At 34.5% G+C, this 23,863-nt stretch overlaps 1 protein-coding gene across 1 annotated transcript in view; it reads left to right on the forward strand.

Moving 5' to 3' along the window:
- Positions 1–23,863, forward strand: part of LOC139974468 (transient receptor potential cation channel subfamily A member 1-like) — a 61,487-nt gene that overhangs the window by 16,220 nt on the left and 21,404 nt on the right. The window contains exons 4-11 of the mRNA XM_071981643.1: positions 7,461–7,571; positions 8,472–8,580; positions 16,081–16,226; positions 17,195–17,331; positions 18,080–18,128; positions 20,806–21,006; positions 21,681–21,850; positions 23,388–23,552. Coding sequence (XP_071837744.1) covers positions 7,461–7,571; positions 8,472–8,580; positions 16,081–16,226; positions 17,195–17,331; positions 18,080–18,128; positions 20,806–21,006; positions 21,681–21,850; positions 23,388–23,552 — 1,088 coding nt within the window. The remainder of the gene's footprint in view (positions 1–7,460; positions 7,572–8,471; positions 8,581–16,080; positions 16,227–17,194; positions 17,332–18,079; positions 18,129–20,805; positions 21,007–21,680; positions 21,851–23,387; positions 23,553–23,863) is intronic.

Below are 23,863 nucleotides of genomic sequence, written 5' to 3' on the forward strand. Positions count from 1 at the left end.
TTTATCACGAGTGTTATCGTTGTCGAAAGTATCATAATGATCTTCATTGATTAATTCAAAGCTAGATAATCCTCCTGTAATTACTCAGCTAGCAGATAAGCGTAACAGTGAAGTCACGCTCGCTTTGAGCGATAAATCAGCTTAATGAACTCGAAAGGGTACAAAATGGCAGCCAAGTTTGAAATACTTTAAGAGTTAATTAGACCCCTACAACGGGTAAACGGTAGCTTACAAGAAGGCAATTATACCACAGCAATGATTAATATATAGCAAAGCGCATTTAGTTTATTATAGTAATTACAAGTTTCAGTCAATTAGTCTTTCTGTTGGTTGTTGAGATGCACGGCATATCTGTGGAAAAAGTAGTGGGCAGTTAAAGTTTATTCCATTATAAATGTCAAATTCATACATATATATATATATATATATATAAATATATATATATATATCTACATATATATATATATATTTACAAATATATATATATATTTACAAATATATATAAATACATGCATACAGTTCGTGGCATATTTCATCGGTTACGTAGACATTTGTTTACAATGAAAGTTTGAAATACAATAACGCAATTACTTTGCCTTGGTGGAAATTACAATCAGCTCCAATAAGTTATCAAAACTATCAAGTGAAGTTGAAAAATGTGAATGCATTCAATTGCTGTTTATGCCACATTCCAAAAGAGGGCACCTATATATATAAAAAAAAATTAACGAAAAAGTACGTAAGCTACCGAATTTAGAATTACAACATCATCTGCAAATTTTCAAACTTAGCTTATAGCTACCTGGTTTGGGAATTAATGAGCTAGGTACTAACCTTCTGCATAATGTACCCTCAATGTACTACATGACTAGCGTCTTTTAATATGTTTAAATGTACAGCGCATGCCCAAAACCCATCCCACCCCACCACCTCCCCCCTTCCCCGGCCCCTCCGCCCAGCATGATATAGACTATAACATGTTTGTTGTGTAAATAAATAGCTGTGTGAAAATTTGAAGATTTGTAATTTTCTATAAATGTATACTGACGTACGTATTGTTTCTTGAATGTAAATATTTCTCCATCTGGATAATTTGGCAAAGCTAAGGTTTCAGCCCACCATATTTTGAGATGCAAGAGTTCATATAATCATATAATACCGCTCATGTATGTAACTCATGACTAAGATGTTATTGATCATCGTTCACGACAGAATGCGTTCATACAAAATATGCAGACATGAAGCGAAATGTTGGTGAATAATAAATGCGAGGCAGCGTTAATGAGATGAAACCATCTCATAACTCCAATTGATCATGTCCATTTCATGTTATAAAGACATTTTGAAGCACATTATTACTTTCCCTTCATACACATATACACACTTCATCGAAAAGGTGTGTCCTAGAAAGTATACTCGACAAAATTACACTCATTTTTTTTTTTCGGTGATATTGATTGGCTTTCTTTGACATTATATCCTACATATTACTTATATTCTTGTGAACGTGTGACGATAATATTTAATTTACTTCCATATTTCAAAATATTACTTAGGAGAGATTTAGTCCTTTCAAATTAAGCAGTGAAATTATCGACCTTTGGTCTTTTGAAATCCTAAAGGCTGTCTGCAAATTCCAATTTCCACGAATTGGCTTTAAAAGGTTGTAATGTTTTAAAATTTGTTTACGGCGATACAATGGTAAGTGGTTATGATCATAGCATGCTTTTAGCGTATCTTGAACATAATATATCATAAAATATGTAAGTGAAAGGCACTCAAACTAATTGACTGGAACGTTTGTTTTCTTTAGATGAGAGACCTTTAAATGTAATCACTGGAATCATTCGTGTTTATATAGTGCAAGATACATTACTATTAAAACATTTTCTTTCAATTTAATGTAAAATAAATACTTGTTAAAAAGCTCTTTCTTGAATTGCAAATAATGAAACGCGAAACATGTGACCAACCCGTGACCCCGTTATGTCGTATAATTTTTTTTTCAAGCAGTTGCTTGCGTTTGTATAAATAAAAGTTGCAAATTTTACACTGCGAACAGAGTAACTATACAGTAAATCTTAAAAAACAAAATTTACCACATTAAAAACTGGATCATGCTATAAATCGGTAGCAGGTGCTACTAGGATTACAGTAAAAAACTGATGATATGTTTTATCCCAACAAATCCAGCTTGAGCATTTTTTGGGATTACACATATCCTCCGTTCTTACTGTAATCCTAATAGTACATGCTATCGATGTATCAGATTTATCGGCACGATCCAGATTTTTACTGTGGTACAAAACTGTTAGATTTATAGTATAGTTACTGTAATCTCTGTGTGAATCGGTTGCAAAGTTGAAATATAATTTACAACATAAATGTCTATATACTTGGAATCTATACCTACCACAATTTCAAAGAGGATATATTTAGCCTAGTTTGCCTATATAAAAATATCAGGGGAGAAGTTGTTCTCAATACTAACTTGATACTATCTTACAAACAAGAAGAAAATTTGCATCTTGGAGTATTTAAAAGCAAGAATGTATTAATAATGCAGTATGTTTTTTTCTTTGTTTTATTTTGTTTCCCCTTTGCGTTGCTCTTTGTTGGTTTCTTTGTTTGTATTTTGCTATGGTATTTCATTGATTGGCTTATTTCACTTTAGACTGCATCTTAAATCAAAACTATCAGAGGTGTACCGATATAATTGATTGAGGTAATGTAATCATACTCTTCTCGTAAGAATGTGAGGTTTTCGTCACTAAATTATGAGACTTTTAGCAAAGCTTGCCAATTATTATACTCGGGATAAGATCAATCCAATTTACACTCACAGTCTTTGAAATTTGGTCTTACACATTTCCTTGCTCTGTGGATAATTTGTTTCATATATCGATTAATACTAATAACTTAAAGATATCAAGTAAAAAGTAGTTTGCCTTTTCTTGATTATGTGATATAGCTATGACTTTATCGTCAGGGTACCGAATTTTCATTTTAAAAGATATCACTTGATATCCCAAGATGTCCCGTTAAGATTTACCTTACAGGCAATAACAAGGAGACTGGAAAAAATCCCTAGGGACTTAAGTATGCCAGTAATATTTTGTTTTCGTATAGTTGTGTAAACAAAACGCTGTGGGTGTTTCTAAATGCGTTAAATTGTCATTCGTGGTGATGTTTTCTTTTGTAACTGTCAAACCGTACTTTCCAATGTAATCGTTCAACTTTTAGTTTCTATTTCAATAACGTTGAATGTCACACTAATTTGATTATTTAATAACAGATCAATTTTCCTAGCAATCTAAAAACTGTTTTGTTACCCCTATTTTTCTTTTAGTACTCATAATATTGCTTTGAGCAAACCTGAATCGAATGGTTTTCATATTATTTACATTTTTATTAAATTATAATGGCTATAATAAGGAACAAAGCAGAACATCAGAATTTGAATAAAGGATAATGCGTATGTTATATATGTTGTTTTAACTAATGTTAGAGTTATAAATATGACACTATTTCAAAACCATAGGATCTGCATACAAATATGGTATGAATGTGCCATTTATTTGGTCAGTTTGGTCATATTTCTGTTCTTCAGATATTTTTCAATGCACATATATGTTGATTAGGGTTTGAAATAAATCTTTGTCTGTTACTTCAGTCAAGATTACTTTTTAAGAAGACTTACCGAATTACCTGATATGTATTTATATTTCCATATCAATGCACCCTTTGCGAAATTCTACTATTGAAAATACAGAATATATTGTCATAAACTGGACTGTTGTTTCATATATATAAATATACATATATATATATACGTTTTCAACAATTATATATATATATATATATATATATATAAATATATATATATATATATATATATATATATATATATATATATATATATATATATATATATATATATATATATATATTCATATACATGATGGACGTCCGTTTTCATGTTAAGGAAATATTGCTGTTTTGCATTATTCGTTTGCTGGTTCTTCTTCGTATTATTTTCATGGAATACCTAATTATTGCAGGGTTCCAACAATTAATATCACAGACGACGTTACACTTAACTCTACTAATCATTTTCAAAGACTTTTGATGAAATTGGGCTAAAATAGCCTTAAGGAAGAAAAGATGTACTTAACAACGTTCTTCGTCATCATTTTAAGTAGTCTAACTGGTTGGTTCAATGACTTTTCATGAACTAATACAATACACTTCGTCGATAGCTCCAAGGTTTTTTACACGCTGCATCAACCGTGGTACGTTGTCATAGTTATGTCACATGAATGTATGATTTAGTTTAATACATGGAGATCGAATAAAAACGAATGTGTATGTAAAGAGTACGGATGTGAGGACGCGAGGGGTTTCATATTTTTTTTAATTGACAAAAAATAATCAAGCTTCTATTCAGGTCTACTGTGTAATGTTTCTTACAGATGTAAATTTCGCAATCGTTTCTTCAAACGATTAGTTACTGTAATATACCCCCAAAAGAGGCATTGTTGTTTCATGCAATATACATATATGACAATATAAATAGATGCGTGCATCCAAAATTTATTTTAGCAGTAACATCAAGTGTGTTATTCGTGAAAACTCAATTATGTCTTTATTATGTCTCAATATTAAACGGCGATCTAAAGTAGCCGACTACAGGAAACAGTCGTTAAGCATAATTAAGATATCTGCTTTAAGCAACATCACGAAAATATTGAAATATTAACACTTGCACAATTTAAATCTATGGATTGTTGTAAAATGTTATATATAAATAAATATATACATAAATAAACCTTGTGCTATTGCTACCAACCATATGTTACCATCATTCGTTCGTTATTTGTTTGTAACCTGAAGATGTGTTTTTTGTTTTTAATAGATGTATTCGTTATATGCAAGTCACACAAATCTCTGTGTAATGCTATACCAGCGGTACGGAACCATTTGAAGTAGAATAAAATTAAAGGCGGAAAGCAGTGTATTTGCATTCTGAAGGTGAATGATGTTTTCCCAGGACACAGAAGGCCTTTCCAATGATGGGTGGTTTAGGAATATAATCACAATGAGCTAAAGTTCCCTAATAGGAGACAAAAAATCCTACGTAAATTAAAGCCCTACCACTGCCAGTGTGCTTGACATTTTGTTAAATCTACTAGGCGTTGAAGTACGGCCGCTCAAGAGTAGTAACCAAAAAGTAGTGTTATTCTCGCGAGTACTTCAGAGAAGGTCATGTGTTCTGTCTCTTCACTGTAAGCACGTTTGTGATAATATTCCGATTTTACACAATAATTTTAATCACCATAGTCACTGCACTGCAAGTAGTCGACCAAATTCATCGCTATATATGCCTTTCATTTGGAAAACAGCCAGTTTCTACACCAGATCCATTTAGTTTAAAGGAAGACTCCTAGTCAAGAAATTCATATTGGAATTTTGGTAGCCTATTTACAAATGCCAGAATAACATTCAGAGGTACGCTTGAAAAACGTGCAACATGCGACCACACATGTTAAAACTGATATTGGAAAAGGAAGCACTTGTTACTGTTGGTAAACAATCACCAATAAGTGAGTAGACAGTCTTCGATAGTGAGTGTTCCCTGCAGAACAATGACCCACTCAAGGATTGGCATTCAATCGTATATTAAATTGACACTTCTCCACAAACCACCCTCCCAGAGCTTATACGAGCCGTTTTATAGATATTAGTATAGGGGACTCAGGTCAAATTTTTATTCTGCAATATTTCTACTATCATTAAATATATAGAATCTCTTCTGCCAATAGTATAATTATCGATTTCTCATTCTCTTGAATTAAATTGAGTACATTGGATTGTAACTCACATAAGAACGTATATAATGAAGTTGCCTTCTCCCTATGTATATATATATATAGTAGACCTTTAATATAATCCGTTATGCTTGTTTTAGGTTGCTTTCGCATCATGTCACAACTGATTCTTAAGGAGATATGCGTATAGACGAGGCAATTTGTTCCCGTGATGAATGTGTACATACCAACTTAATAAATATCTGACGTGGGAGATTAATTCTATCATAATGATGAAGTCAGTAATTTTAGTTGCGCTAGGCTGAAGAATACTTCTCTGTGATGCAATGACTTTGTATGCGGGTGTCCTCATATATAGAGCCATATTAAAACACAGGATAAGTTATTCGTCCGTGAATTGTTTAATTTAGCAAGGCTACAGTCTGAAAGTTTCTAACCGTGCGATTACGTGCTTTAGTTTCACATGATTTTATGCTTTGTTTAGCACAGTATAGCTCGAGTTTGATTAGTTTTATGTTAACAATCTATAAACAACATGGATACATGATTGACTTTAAGCTTTTACATTACAGCATTTCAAGCAGGTTGTGTTTCATGGAAGCGTATTTGTTAAGTCGGATAACTATTTTTCCCCCAGTATATAAAACCATTGTTTATTATTTTAATACATGGTACCGTGTAAATGTGATATAAATATTCATTATTAAACTCATAGCTATTATACAAATAACAACAATAAATTGTATTATTGATGAAATGAATGGGATTCAATAAGCAGTCACTCTCCCTCATCTTATGAAATAACCTGGTGGGTACCCGGGTGGGTGCCTGGATATGGTCAGTCACAATTATCTTGTGACCAATACTCTGTTGATTTGGTCAAACTGAGAACTAAGGGCAAATAGATTGTTTTTAACAGTGACTGAGTGTAAGCAGCGAACTAGGGAGGATGGGAGAGTGAGGCGCAAGAAGAATCATCATAATAGAAGATTACAATGTTTCACTGCGCTATATTTTCATCCACATGTTATTTATGCTAGAACGAATTCAACCTAGCCTTCTAATTGCGAGTGTTAATTGCGTCGCTATCAATCCACCACTGTTCACTCTGCCCATACGCCTGTAGCCAGAAATTCTGAGGGCGGGGAGGGGTGTTGCGAATAATTGTTGACGGGTAGCAAACTTTGTGTGTCGTATAAATTGTGAATTTTTCTGTTCTGCTAATGGTGGCACAATGGGGGAACACAAGTCTATATCTTGGCACAACCCTCCCCCCTCCACCTTCCCCATGCCCCTCCCCAAGTGCATCAGCCTTGGCAATATTCTGACATTGCCACTGTCGTTATATGCGTGCACGAATATGCGTGCAGTGTATCTATACTAGTAGGTAATTGCGAGTTCATATAAGAACAACCCATTTTAAATATATCGTCTCAAACTTTGAGTTACTAAGTGATAAATTACAAAGTGTTAAGAAAGAAATTAAATGAAGATGTGTTAATGTTAGAGGACTGAATGAGGAGCTGTATAGTGTGTCAACATATTTTTTGTACTGTCGCATTTTATCTTGATTTTTTTCTGATAACCTTTCATTTATAGATATATATCTATATATATTTTTTTTTAATACAGGCGTTGTGTAGCCACCAACCTATGGTAGACATTAATTATACAGGTGACCTAGGACAGACCGCTTTACATTTCTGTGTCTTGAAAAACAGTCATAATTCGCTAGAAAAGTTGGTAAGTATACATGAAACTACTTATTAAAATTCGTTTTTAATATTATTATTATTAACTTTACATATATATTCATATGAATCAGACAGACAGAGAATTTTACGTGTTGAAATGCAATTCGATTATTTTTTATTTTATTTCTAACAAACAACAGCCACCTTGACATAAATATTTCTTCATCAATCAACGGTGTTTAAACCAAATTTATTTCTCACTTATGAGAAATAAACACAGTAAAGAGTTTCAACTTCTAAATAGCATAGATACAGAGTGTTAAAACACACAGAATTAATATACAATATAAGAGAAGTAATGCACAATGTTTACACACTTCAATAGTAACAATATAGTATAATATTAAAACACTTCAGCAGTAATAAACACAGTACATGGTTATAAGATATAAATAATATAAATAATTAATGTTAAAAGACTTAAGCAGAATTGACATACATTACGGAAAAGAAACTAATGAACTATTTCAAAACACTTCAACAGTAATATTTAATGTTAAAACAATTCAACAGTAATATTTAACAGTCATAACCACAGTGTAGGGTTATAACACATGAACATAGTATAATATACAGAATAGTATCACCAAATGAATTTTAAAGACATTTTCCTGCTGATGTGACAAGTATTGATCTTACAGTGACTACATAAAGGTTTCGGGTATTCACATTATGTTATCATCATTCTACGTTTGGAATCATTATAATGAATGGTAAGAATGTTCATGTTTGACAAGTGCCAGCCTAAGGTCCTTAACTCAATTATTGAAGCCGAGCGAACCCTCTTGTGGCCTCTTTGTAACATATCGTGAATGTTGAATGAAATCGATTGCATCCATTCATCTCTCTCTCTCTCTCTCTTTCTTTCTGTTATGAATAAAAATCAAAGCTGAGTCACTCTCCGTCGCTGTATATCGCAGACAGAAATGGCGCCTTTGCGGTTCACGCTGCAGCAACACATGCTTCCTCTACGTCTCTTGAAGTTCTCTTGAATCATGGTAAGTGGCTCCATATTATAGACATTGCCAATAGTCACAGAATTATATTCGTGGTCCCCAAGTGACATTGACTATTTTACGAAAACTAAGAAACATTGTTACTCAAATGGAGGGTTTTAATTCATGTTACTGCGATGTTAATCATACTAATGTTAATGAGCATTCCATTGGCAGGGAACCGTGCAGTCTTATGAAATCTGTAATCGTGTGTTATGGGTTGATTTGAACTATTATCTCGTTTTCATTTTTATTGTATATTAATCTATGTACGTATCGTTCTGTGTAGCCTATGGAGCAACAGACAATACGTTTGTATCAAATATTCCAATAAAAAAAAATCAGAATTAAAATCTTTTCTTTCCATAATAATGGTACATTAGTAGATTCATAACCAGTGTTCTCGTTTACGCGAAATAAGTAACATTCTTCCAACATATCTCGTGTTCACCTCCATATCTATAGCAGAATTTATTCCACCTCCAGTAAGCCCTCTCTCTATATATATTTTTTTTTCTGAATTGGCATTAAATGCCCAACGTTGGGCTTTGTTGGTCGTTTTTTCACTTAATCCTTGGCAGAGAAATATTGCCTTTTGCGTAACCGTATTTATCCAATTTCCAATGTAACATCTACTAGTAATCCAGCATATATTCCCTTTCAAAGATACGCTTAATACTTGAACGTAACACCATCATTACCACATGGTAACAACTGTCTCAATGTAAGGGAATATGGGTTATCATGTGGATCAAGTTCTTTGGTTTTTCGTACCGCCAGTCTCTAACTTGGGTGATTATTTCTACCTTCTAATGGCGTAGCAATACATTCATTTCCTCCTCCATGCATTACCTGCCTCTGCTATATCCACAACAATAATTCTCCAAAGTGTAAACTAAGCATGGTACAAAATATGACGGAAAAAACGTTAGCTTGACAGTTTTTTGTAGTTTTAAACAGTGCATGGCATTTAGAATGAGATACTCTCGTGAAAGGCAAACTATTATAGACTGTTATGAAAACATTTATTCTAATATCTTACTCCTCACATAAATATAAAAAAAACATGTTAATACAGCTATGCTATAGTCAAAATGGGGTTTTTATCTCCGAATTGAATGAATTCTTACACCGACAGAATATGCCACTTAGTGATTATCCCGTCACTGTTACAAACTGCTCATAGGCCCATATCAAATTGACTTTAATGATGTTAAAGAATTGGTTCAGTTGTCATACATGTTTATGTTATATGAAAGAGGACAATAAAAGAAACACAATGGTGAAAAAACTGTTCAAATATCTTTTTCGGTTAAAGAGATATTCAAGTGTAAAGTTTTATCAGATTGTGTAGAAACTGCTGAAATCTGACTAGCTGTGATGTCACATCCTCACATTACTGAAAAGTCTTTGTTTTTTCTCTAAATATTTTGTGAGATTTCATGACTTTCAACCAAAAGATATGTCAGGAGATCTCATATTTGTCAAAGGAAGTATTTGAGATTAAACATCTGAAGAAGTTTTGATTATATTATTTTCAAATGTGTTAAAAAATGTAAATAATTTTTAAAGAAATATATTCACGCACGTAGTGAGGATGTGACATTACACCTTCACGGTTAGTCTTTCTACACCAGTCAATTTCAAAGAAATTTGGATATCTTCAAAGTGTCATATCTCCTTAACAGAGCATGCTATCATGGTAGTTTCTTCACTGTTCTTTTTGTCGTTCTGTGCTCTTTCATACAAAATAGACATGTCAAACACTTGAACCAATCCTTTAAGACAGTGAGTAATCGCAACTTACAATAGGTATCTTAAAGTTATAAAGAACAAAACAAAGTTAATCCAAGTTTGGATGAATGTCTTCACTAATGCTTGAAAGATTCATCATGCTAATCGGGTTTCAAAGTTATACCCCTGATATATTCCAGCTATCTATTATAATACTATTTTAAAGTTGTTATTAATCCTACTTCATGTCAACTATATAATTCGAAATACCAAATAAATCTTATCGGCTGCGGACCATATAAATAAATAGGTTAATGATTTATTTGTTTTTTATCATTGCCAAATAGAACGCAAATCCTTTTATTACACTTATTAACCTACAAAGAGAGGCCCAGTATATATAATTGGTATAGTTTTCCAAAGAAGAGGTTCCAGCGAGCCAAATACTTTAATTAAGGAATAGCAAATCTTAAAGGTTGGTTCGTTATCTAGTTGCAAAAACTATAATACTGTGGAACCGTGATGCTGTCGAGTTATAAGAGAGCGTACATAAGGAGGGTTCGTTCTAACAAAAGACCGCTCGGAAAAAACATAGTCATGAGGGCGTGGTGTTGCGATTAGCTTGTCCCCCCCCCCCACAATCGTCAGGTTCCCGGTATGAGTCCTGACAAGCCCCCTCCCTCACCCCCATATTTTCTTGACCTATTCAAAATTGTTGATTAGTAGTATTGTTTTAGCGTGAATTTGGGATTGATCCAAACATGCTAACACATTGTATATTGTACTGATCTTCTCTAAACATCTAATTTTCCTCGCAAATGACAGCGCAACACACGTTTGACCTTTATATATAGCATTAGAAATACCTTATCTCATGGTTGTTAGCCTCATTATTATAAATCATCAGTGTAGCGGCCCCAGATTTTATCAAAACGTTCCGATAAAATGGACCATCTTTGCATTTTATAACCACAAACGCTAATACTCGAATGTTTATCATAAACAATGCATGAAATGACATGGCATAAAATAGCGTGACATGTTATTGCATATCACGGTTTGGGAATTTCGTGACATAAAATGTTATGACATGAAATTAAATGGGATGATATGAGATAAAAATAATATTTAAATCAAGTTATGAAGGTATTGTGGTCTTATATTTTTGTTTAAATTTCGAGGTTGTTTTTCTGCCAAATTTATTTCCTTCTCTCTTTATTTCGTTATAACCTTGTCACTATGTTTTAAATAAGCACTTAGTAAATTTAATAAGCATAACATTAATTCAGCCCGACGGTATCATTTCAGGCTGTAATCACCACGTAAGATTGTATTAATCGCCATTAGCTGGTATAAGTAAATCTATTGCGGTGCCAACAACAAAAATTCCAATCGATATCTTTGCGCAGTCTGGAATTTAAAAACAAAATTGTAACTGGGTTTTAGTTTCAAGGAATGTAAATGATAAATATACGTTACTGGCTAATGACATTAATTGGAGTAACAATCTCAATATAACATTCTTTCATGAACACGAGGCCGCTGGTTGAGTTGGCAGGCTGGCGCGTCTTGTCATTTAAATACACAAGAACTGAGGGAGAACAGGGGCCGAGAGCCACGTTAAACCACCGCTTCATAATATCAACAGATTCTTTTATGTCACCAGGCCTCTTTTGAAGGTTTCATCATTCCACGGTACAAAATGCAAATATATTGTTCTGTATGCCTTATTTCTTCGAGCACACTAAGTTACCCTGGGCCCAGCGTAATTACGCTCCCCCTCCCCCCCCCCAAGAAAAACTTTGCTGTCTGTTTTGTTCGTGTGCACTTGGACACAAACATCATTTCCTTTCTCTGTTGTTTAATTAATGGACACTAAATACTGATCTTAAAGCTACAAAATTTACCCACATTGAAGGAAACTTTAAAATTAAAAACTGATTTTTATTTCCTTATACTTTCATAAATAGTATATGCCACGGCTGGTGTACTTTACCTGTTATACTCTGTACGAAGATGTTATTGTCAATAAATGCTAAGGTTAGACCAAGTTCATAGTGTTCTAGCGCCACATCGACCAGGTTTTTAGACATGATTCGAAGGGATGTGAAACATATGGTGTTAGAAAAGAAACGCAATAAGCTTCTATTAAGGTCGTCATTCATGCCATCAAAATAAAAACTGATAATTTAACACATTTGAAACTAATTTTACCACTCCTTTCCACGCATGGTTATTTCTCATCATACGTCAAGACGTTTAACGACCGAATAGACCGACCGACCAACATACGTTAGCTTTCAAACCTACTAAGTAAACTCACTCATATTTCTGCGATAATCCATTTTTCTTAAGCCATGTGACATATTTTTTTTTCATTTTCATTTGGAAGCAAGAAGAAAAAAATGATATAACTAAATAAACTAAACTAAACAAAACATTCATAGGTTGAATAATTTTTAATGGAAAATAATGTTCTATTGTAAACTCATAAAACAAGCTGCACCGTACAATAACTTACTTATATTTACCTTTTAACTGGATTACGATGACTTGACAATATATTTACCTTTAAACTTCATACATGTATGTTTGATTCCCGGAGAACTGTGTGGTGGAATTGCCCACTTTTCCCCTGTTACCTTTTTAATTCTTCAGTCATTGTTTGTCATTGTCCCCTAAAATAATCGGCCACAAGAAGGCAAACGTTCTCATAAAGTTCGATGAAATGTATCTAAGGTGATTGATGTAGAAGGAAGGCAAGTTTACATATCATTAATCACGCATAACGAAGTATACTTAAATATTTATTATCATCATCGAGAAAGTGTTAAAATTACCTTTCCTGTGGTTTACATGTAATATATTTTTAGTATAAATTCACTGCCACCGGTGACGAATCAACAGGTGTCGTCCCATCGTGATAACTGCTATGAGCTAATCCGGAAGCTAATTTTCACAGTTTTGGAGTTCAAGCTGTAAGAAAGTTTTAGTTAACTTATGCGATATTTCATATTGCCGCTTGTCAGTGGGAGGTAAAACGTAACTTAAGTCAGAGATTTGTTTTTTCTTTTCAAATCCGAAGGTGAAGAATTAGACCACTTCTCCGGGCCTGGGGAAATAAGTCTTGTATAAAGTTTTATAATCAGTCGAGGGAATTTCGAATCTGGAAACCCTGGCAGGTCAATATTGTGACGTTAATCTTTCTTAAGACTTTTCTGTTTTGAACGATTTTTATTATAATAACCAGTTTAGACAAATCGATCGTAACATCTGCTCCCCCGTCCATGATCTAATAGCCAACTCTAAAAAAAATATATTGCTTTTGATTTTCATATAACAATAAGGCTAACAGTTATGAATTTCAACCAGTGTTGTTTTTAACCAAACTTGCAACGTAATGTTAATACTTTAATTTTTTCAGATTACAAAACTGTTCATGGGTAGCTAAATCCGGCCACTATTTTTTCATCTTACGTTATCTATCAACATCGGAAACACGATTCAGAGTTGCATCTTAACTTTCCAACACATGACAGTTCCCTTGTTTTGGGTTTTCTCTCAGTTTGTAAGATGTACTAAAGACAACAACATTTGTGTCGTTCGTTTTATTTCAATTGAAAATATACAATATTTCAAGAGATATCTTTTGACAACTTTCGACTGATGATATTCATTTTTTTAAGTATGCAAAACTGAAGGACCTCTCTTAAGTTTCGTAACCCTGATATTCAGTTCTTCCCATTTGTTCCTCTAAGAATTTGGGTGTAAGCGAACTCATGGTAAATCAATAATAAACATAAGGCACAATAGGCTTGAATGTGTATACACGTATCTTACAAATAGCTAAATAATTGAAGAATTTAGGAGAAACTATATGGCAATGACGTCATATAAACGCAGAATAGAATATTCATGACACGATGTTCGTTCCGCTACGAGAATGACACTCCACTGCAGATAGAGTAGAATTGAGATGAAAGTTATTGATTTTGTTCCATTTTTTAAAAATATTATAAAACACCAGATAGACATTAATACAATATATCAACTTGATTTTTATTACAGTGTCTAGTTTAGTAGAGCATCGCTGGTTACGTCAAAATGTCGACATGTTCTTGTCTCGTCCAAAATAGATATTAAATGTATGGTAATTTGTGTAATGGTAAGAATTACTACCAACATTTAAAATTTACATAAAAAAATGGGTTTAGTTCTATCAATATAAATCTGCAACAAAATTATTGTTTTCCTTTAAAATAATTGATACTCGTTGAGAAGGAAAATGAAAGGCAATCGGGCTATGTTAACCTCCTATTAGCTGTGACAATGTAGTAAGACCACTGCTGTGACTATAAACATGTTTTGTGAATAGGCTAATCTTTAAGGTAGAAAACGTCACTTTTGGATTATGACGTCATTGCATGAAACAACAATGTCATAATTGTTACAAGTAACTTACTCTGCCGACCAATACAAAAATGAAAAAATGCTTAATTATGATAGTCATTATAAAATCAGAATTGACCACACCTTCGCTAAGACAACGCAAAGGCAACAACAATACACAATTGATATTTTATTATTATTATTATTGTTTGATATATCTTAGTTTCATAATACAAATAACAAAAACTATGACAACATGTGCAATATATGTTTTCGACATGAACAAATTGGAGTAAATGCTTTTAATTTCCTCTTTTTTTAATTTAATGTAATAAATATTTACATTCCATGTCATTTATACATTTTAATGCATTCACACCATCAACAGATCGTACAGAGAATGTACATACTATTAATACAGAACGATACTCTACCGTTGGGATTAAGAGAGTGTTCTGCACGTGAAATATTATCACGTGTTCTACTACATCCTGTTCATCTACTACCATCAGTTTCCAATAATTACATAGCACCCAGAGGTGGTTTATAATGTGAACGGGGCGAATTAAAAGCTACTTGCAAAACATAATGAAACAATAATATAGTATGAGACACATGAATGTACCAAGAGCTTATCAGGGGGTTAACGAAACATCGATGGTTGACTGTTTGCGTCAATGGGGTGTTTTACAGTGGCATATAGCAAAGAGGAGAAAAGCTCAAGAGATGACACGACCTGGATAAAACAAAACAGTCATATGATGAAAATTCGCCTTAGGCTATTGTAGCCGACCAAGAATTTTTTATTAAAGAACTGCATACAGTATAGCTTCCATAATTGTTGAATGACATAACCTTTACCAATCGAGTATCATAACATATACTTCTCCTATAGATCAAACACGTTGCTGCCCTAGTCAAGGTTACATTCGGTTCAAGGTCTATATTATATACCTACATACAATCTTAGTTACTTCGGAAAATAGCCTAGTAGCCTAAGCTGCTTGCTAAACGTACGATATACATTCAATAAATCTCAAGTACAGTTTTACTAACTCAAACAAACCCAGTTTCACGAATTAAAAATGCCAAAGCATGATAAATTGGTCCCGTTCGATACTTTGGTCTGAAATAACTCGTTTAATTGTATCCAAAAGAGTGCACTATCATAATATGTCTTGGATGACGCGTGCGTACCACCTACCTGTAAAACCGTACCCATATATAACGTAATATATTACGTCAATGTGTATACATTGTACATTTATTTCCATATTTTTTTTGGTTAGGTTATTTCCCAAAGGCTGTTAAAATGTTAATTTCAAGCGGAAGACCATGTAACTATGTTTAATTATTTTCTTTTATTTCTCGTGGGTTTAGCATCCATTACCACCAATGACCGTCAGAAGCTTCTTACGTTACTTGATAAAGAAGGGAACACAGCTTTACACGCAGCCGTCAACTCTGGGGACCTGAGGACTGTGGAGGTCTGCCTTGATAATGGTTCACAAATAGACGTACAACAAGTAATAACTCTTCGTCTTCTATATTTACATTTTTGATACTCATTTTAATGACTATTCAAACTAAATAAATGAAATATTTTTATAGGGAGTAGATCCTTCAGGGATACAAATCTGGACGTGTCATAACATATCAAGTGGTTATTATTAGTTTTTGCGAAGAATCAGGAAGGTTCATTTTCGAGGAAAAAAACGCCTTTCTCAATAAACTTATTTTTGCCTCAGAAAAGTGTTGCTTTTCTGAAAAAGGATAAGTGGATGAAATTATCAGTCAAATGTACGAACGAAATTGAAGTGTAATAGAGAATTTTGAAGCTAATCGGGACTGTAAACTGGTGGGATGTGAGGACTAAACCAGTAAAGAAATTAGTGTTGTAGATTTTACGGTGTCCCAGGTGGGTCATTAAAAATGTCAACTATTTATAGTTTTTTTAAACTTTTAAAAAAGACTAGAAACTTAGACGTGTTATGAGGTTAATAAAACAAAACAATTATCATTTGATTGCATGGTACCACTTTTGCTAACACAAAGGGTATACCGTGGAGTGCATACGTAGTTGCAAACGTGAGAGGGAAGCATGCTCTCACCCCCACCCCCCCCCCCTCCTTCAATGGGAAAGTAGGGCCCACACACCCACCAAAAACCCTGCCCTATTGGCCCTGTTCCAACGCATATGAATCTTTTGAAAAGGTATGTTTAGTAAGCCACTCTACTCCTAAGTCTCCTCAATGGTTAATTACTAACGTTACTCTCCATGGCTTGTAGATAGGATAAATGCGTTGAACTGTTCCCAATATTGGTATAATTTTTCTTTGTCTCTCTCGTTCTTGTGAGTTACTATATATCTTATCGTGGATATAACTTTTGAATACTGTAAGCTTATTTGATTCTTCGATAATCATATCATCATAATCATCATTGCGACGCAAATAATTTGAGTAAAATGAACATTCTATTCTCATTTTTTCAGTGTGATATGCTGACACCTTTACACTTGGCATGCTCCCAGGGTGCTCTTGAGATGGTCCGGGCGATGCTATCAAAAGCGGATGACCCATTTACAGTCCTGGGACTCCGAGATGTTCAAAAACAAACGCCATTACATAAGTACCTATAGTGCATTAACATTTAGGAATAAAATTATATAATCGATCTTATTAAAAACTCTTTGAAATGCCGTTATAATACTTACAAGCTACAGTTCAAATATGCTGTGTATATGTAAAGCCGGATTTTCGGTTGATAAACGTCATCTAAATTACTTTGATAAACCTAAATTATGAATTGAAAGTCTTGGAATTTTAGTTGATTTTTCAACTTTTATTGAATAATCCAGGTTTATCAGCCGAAATCATGGTTTAGCGGCGACCAATCCAGGATTATCGATCGATATACCTAGATTATCAACCGATAAACGTGTCTCGATTTAATGATAATAATCATAATAATCATAATAATAAATGGTATACTTATAAGGCGCAAAATCTTCATAAGAACTCAGAGCGCACTTAATGGCGTTTGGCTTTCCATAGACATGTACATCATGCAAAAGAGGAGATACTATTTCACAGACGGGTATGTTCAACGGAAATTATTGGTGAGTGTTAGTATTTGTAGTCTGCCATAAGAAAGAAAGAAACGAAAGAAGATAAAACACAGGGCTGCATTTTTATCGCAAGTAGAACTGTAAATTCAGTTTATTTGTTATGTTGGTTCGTGGGTATGGAAGAAACTGTCTGCTATTGAACAGAGGTTAGTTTTAGGCCTATTGTCAAATGAATGTTAGGTTACTAACGATTTATTCTGAACTTTCAATAACTTATCATTATTATCTGTTATTTATTTTTGCTTCCAGAGCGGCCATGTTTGATCACCACGATGTTGTAGCTATTATTCTGAACGAGGTAATGATTGTTTTTCTCCTTATTTTCGATCCCTTGCCATGTTATCTTTCCTAATCTTATCGTCTCGTTCTGCGGGCAACTACCTCGTTATAAGGTGCGAACACGTCATCTCATGCATAATAGCCTTCATCACGATGAGTCGTCAAAAAGTGCACGCTGACAGTAGACAATAAGTAAATAATAGTGTTACGTCATAAATAATTCACAGCGATATTATGCGACAGCTGATAATCGTTTTGTATTTAGAAGGAATTAGAAAGTATATATAGACGTAGATATATTATACAGCATACTTTATATTCCCTGTCCGAAAATAGCGTATAGATTGGTGATTTCATTCTGGGATAGGGATCACTGTAAATTTTTATGATATATCGTTCACAAGAGAAACTCGGTTTATCAAGTATAGTTTTGTAGATTTATATGATATATTTACGTTATTAATCGCTCCGTTATTTCCAACTGCATATACTGAGATTCTATTGTCCCTCGAATATAACCATATTACATACGCGTTATTCGTTCGTCATTTTTGCGTCTTCGTTATTGCGTCTTCTTACATTTTCCGCAAACAACGAAAGGCAATAATGCAGTCATATGAGCGCTGCTTCTATCGTATGAGTAATAATAATAATAATAATAATAAGACTTATAATGCGCACACACCACTCAAAGAATGTTCATGGCGCAAATGACAATGAGAAATGATACAAATAATACAGAATAATACAAAACAATGACAGAAGAAAAACTTAATGGTATAAGATCATATAAAAGCTTTTGTCATTAAATGGGATTTTATGCTCTTCTTAAAGTTAGAGAGAGTAGATGTTTTTCTGATTTTTAAGGGAAGTTGGTTCCATAAGCGAGGGGCAGAAACAATAAATGACCTATCCCCCCAAGAATGTTTGGACTTAATTTCAGATAATAAAAATTGAGAGCTGGATCTTAGATTACGAGAGGGGACATAAATATGTAATAAGTCAGAAATATACATTGGACCATGTCCTTTAAATGATTTATTAAAGAGTGTTTGCATACTTGAACAAAACCCAAACAGCTTTCATTAAAGTCTTACCAGAGTCACTTTGATATCCGTGCAACAACATCTTCTGGATGGTACTTTACCGTGACATTGCATTTTTGAAATTGAGACCTGGAATTAGTAGTTGCGCGAACGTCAGAGAAGTTAAATAGCCTACTGCTTAAGAGTCATCAATAGTGTACGATCGATCAGTTAAGCAGTGAACTAATTAAGAATAATCAATTAATCCACAGCGGGTGGGGTCACTAATGGATGAAATGTTTACAGAGAGACCTCTCTTGACTTCTAAACTATGTTTAGTAGGCGTATAATTACAAGACAGTTTACACTAAGTGCCACTATACGCTACTGTAAACACAGCTACAAGTACATTGCCATGCTACACCATACTGTATAGTTATAATAGTAAACTTAATAATGAAATATATAGGCTAGTAGTGTTTACAAGCAAACAATATTGACTCCTGTGGTTACAAACCCGTTTATTTTTTACAGAATTGAGAAAATCAGTCACTGAAGTAACATCATGGCTAAGTTAGTTAAAGTTCTAAATCAAAATGATTGTTGAAGAATCTGAGGGAAGGGGGGGGGGGGGTCCAAAATTAAACAGGACACTTCTATTAAATAACAAATAGTTGGGTTAACTTATGACCGACGGAAGGAACATACAGTTACTACGCTGGGTAGATGTTTCTTTGTACGTCTTTGGCTTCTGCATGAATGAGGAGATCTGATGAACAAGTTTTCTCATCTCGATCAAAAGAAAACTCGACGTTCCTATAATTCAAAAATACTCTTTGGAAAGCTAGTCTATAAGTTTCACAGGAAACCAAATGAGAATGTCATTTCAACAATATCTTCAACATTGTCTGAAGATCATAAAAATCACTTTTCTGTATCTAAATGGTCTAGCCACATACTAATGGAAAGACATTATCCCAAATTAAAATGACTGATTATATTGTTTACTCAAAGAATCCACCAAACTGGCAACTAGGATCAGGGTCACGTGACATCTCATTAAGATCATTCCCTGTTCACCTACCCTAGACTTTCCGCCCCTCACCCCCACGCCCCTCGCCCCCCCCCTCTCCCCTCCCCTCCACACCTCGTTATTTTTCATAACACACACACCCGTTACCAACAGCTAATATACGTCAAGTTTATCTCTGAATTGTACCAAAAATATTAAAAGCATTTTCTTCTGAAAAAAAACACGATGAAAATTTGTTGCCACAGTCCTGAATTAGGCCAGTCCTGATATCATATAGTGGTACGCCATTACCCTCTCCGCCCCTCTTTCATTGTGCCCGAATCAACAGACAGTCCTGATACCCCATCGTAGTACTCATTTCCCCATCTCCACCCTCTTTCATTGTGCCCGAAGCAACATGCAGTCTTGATATCCCATCGTGGTACCCCCTTCCCCTCTCCGCCACTCTTTCATTGTGCCCGAAGCAACAGACAGTCTTGATATCCCATCGTGGTACTCCCTTCCCCTATCCGCCACTCTTTCATTGTGACTGAAGCAACAGACAGTCCTGATATCCCATCGTGGTACTCCCTTCCCCCTCACCGCCCCTCTTTCATTGTGCCCGAAGCAACAGACATGTTTTATCTTCTCCTTTATAGGGTTGTGACATTGATGCCGTAGATCGTAAGCAATGCACACCGTTGTTGCTGGCAACTGCCCGCGGTGCGTGGAGAAGCGTTCAGCTACTCCTTGAGAATAACTCCGATTTGACGTGTAGTGACTCTGGTAATCGCAACGTGCTACATTTAAGCGTTTTAAATGGAGGAAACTTGGAATTTTTTGGTGCAGAATTCTTTAAAGTGAGTAAAACAGTCCTTTACATGTCACATAATTCATGATCTTAATGCGAGTGGAGCAAAAATATGATTTATATGATGGTTTTAAACGCGAATGAACTGCAACAAACATTGATATGTCTCTCTTAACGAGGTCTTTATTGAGTTCCATACAGAATTTTAAAATAACGGTACTACGGGTTAGGAGACCACCCTCCCCCCACCCCCAGTGACATACATCTGCACTGCCAACACTGTTACTGCCTCTATTACCCAATTGGAATAGCCAATTACTAAACAAATTTGCAAGCTAAGTATGTCATAGAGTAAATAATTACTGTAACACCGCAATACTATTGCATATATTATGTTTACGATCGCCTCCAACACACCTACATACCTGACCTGCCTTGTTGCCCATCCCCTCCTGGGACAATCTGAGTGCGCAAATGATTATGTGTCATGCAAAATGAATTGCAATCTGCTTTCAACCCATTGGAGATATAATGACATAATAAGTTTATGCAAATTTATGCAAATGAGATCAACATTTTGTGACATTGTTGTACTCGAGTCAAGGTTTACGTAGAAAGCTGTACCTGTCAGTCGAAAACTGATTTACCTCTTCTACTGCATGTATGATATGACGCTATATGTAAGTTATGTACACACTTCACGTAACAACTTCCTCCCATTAGAGAACAGATGCATTAGAGCTTCTGAATCAGGCAGACTGTGCTGGATGTACCCCGATGCACTACGCCACCCAACAAGGTAATCTTAAATCAGTTCAGGGACTCATCGACCTCGGTGCTAGGGTTAACCTGAAGAACAAAGAAAAACAGTCACCTCTCCATTTTGCGGCACGGTACGTAAACTGCTTCTAGCTCATTCTATCCATCCTCTCCGACCCGGTTGGTACCTCACCAAAGGTCTTAGCTAATATACATAACTGGTTCAATTTCATTAGACTAGCGCAAACGGTCTTGTGCACTACCAGCAATTCTGTAGTAATAATCATAATGATAATAACCATAGTCAGGTAGTTATTTTAATGACGCTTAAGCGATGAAGAATGTAGGAGAAGCTCCAAGGGTTTATGGATTTCACCTTTCACGTCGGGTGGCTTCCAATACAACATTATACAACATACAACATAACAACATTTTGACGAAATTTTGAATCTTTTAAAGGATTGGTTCAGGTGTCTGACATGTCTTTATTGTATGAAAGAGCTTAAAAAGACAAACAGAATAGTGAAGAAACTACCATAGCATTCATGTTAAGGAGATATCACGCTTTGAAGATTTCAAAATTTCTTTGCAAATGACTGGTGTAGAAGGAATAACTGTGAGGGTGTGATGTCACATCCTCACTTCCTTAACATGTGTCAATATATTTCATTAAAAAATAATTGCATTTTTTTTTTCACAAATCTAAAAAAATATAATCAAACATTCTTCAGATGTTACATCTCAAATACTTTCCTTGACACATATGAGATCTTCTGACGTATCTTTTGGTTGTAAGTCATAAAATCTTACAAAATATTTTAATAAAAAATAACAAAGACTTTTCAGGACTGTGAGGATATGAGGTCACAGCTAGCCTGATTTCAGCAGTTTCTACACAATCAGATAGAACTTTAAACTTGAATATCTCCTAAACGGAAAAAGATATTTGAATAATTTCTTCACTATAGGGTTTCTTTTACTGTCCTCTTTCATATAAGATAAACATTTGTGACACTTGAACTAGTCCTTTAAATTTAGAAAGTCATTCACAGATGTGAAACCGTAGATTGCTCTTGGATGAAGAAACCCACCTAATAATGACCCGGCCTGGGATGGAACCCCGAACCTCATGATTGATAAGCCTCATTGCTTCAAATGCCACCGCCCTTATCCACTCTGCCACAGCACCGGTATCTGGAACTATTTAGGAATGATTCACTAAATATTGTGATTGAGTCATATAAATGTTTACTGGCAACATGCAGTCTTCGTTTTTTCTGCACATTTTTGTACTTTTCATTATCGGCAAATCTTTGAAATTTTAATATAAATTCGATAGTTCCAGATTCCTTTTCTCACATGAGTGAGTGAAGATGTGACAATAATGTAACAATTTCACTGCAAAAAAAAAACACCAGCTTTCCGTTTTTGAGTTGACTGTAGATCTTCCGCCTTCGTCTCTTTGCTGTAAAACTATGACATCTCCTACTGACAGTTATTCACTTCACTGTCCTCTCGAAGATCGCTTATATCCTCACCTCTCATATATTTGATATCATTTAAACACTATAGATACATCACCCAATTACATTCCACATGCATCGGATTAAACTACGATATCTTCTTTAACTCTGCGCTAAAGCGGGAACGTCAAAATATTTACTCCAACAGATACGGTCGTTTGAACTCGTGTAAACGGTTATTGGATAGTCCCATCGGTCCGCATATACTGAATGAAAGTGACGGAGAAGGTCGGACGGCGTTGCACATCGCTGCCGCTAATGGACACACCAAGTTCGCTCAACTGCTACTGAGAAGAGGTTCATTATTGCACAAGTAAGATGAGGACATTTTCAATTCGTCCGTCAGTCAATGTATATAGTACGTGATCAAGCCATATGTACATATGTGTGTCCTTCCGTCGTCTTGCATTATTTAATAAGCAATATTTTGCCTTTTCTACATTATTTATTATTGCCTTCAATATTTAACACTATACTAGACAATACTTTGACAATGCTGGTTCTTTTTTTTGTGACATATTTCGCCGTACTCTAGTGATCAAACATGATGCTAACACCCTCTACTACTTGAACAGACTTTGTAAATGAAATATATATATATATATATATATATATATATATATA

This window comes from Apostichopus japonicus, chromosome 9, assembly GCF_037975245.1.
Source record: "Apostichopus japonicus isolate 1M-3 chromosome 9, ASM3797524v1, whole genome shotgun sequence".
NCBI lineage: Eukaryota > Metazoa > Echinodermata > Holothuroidea > Aspidochirotida > Stichopodidae > Apostichopus > Apostichopus japonicus.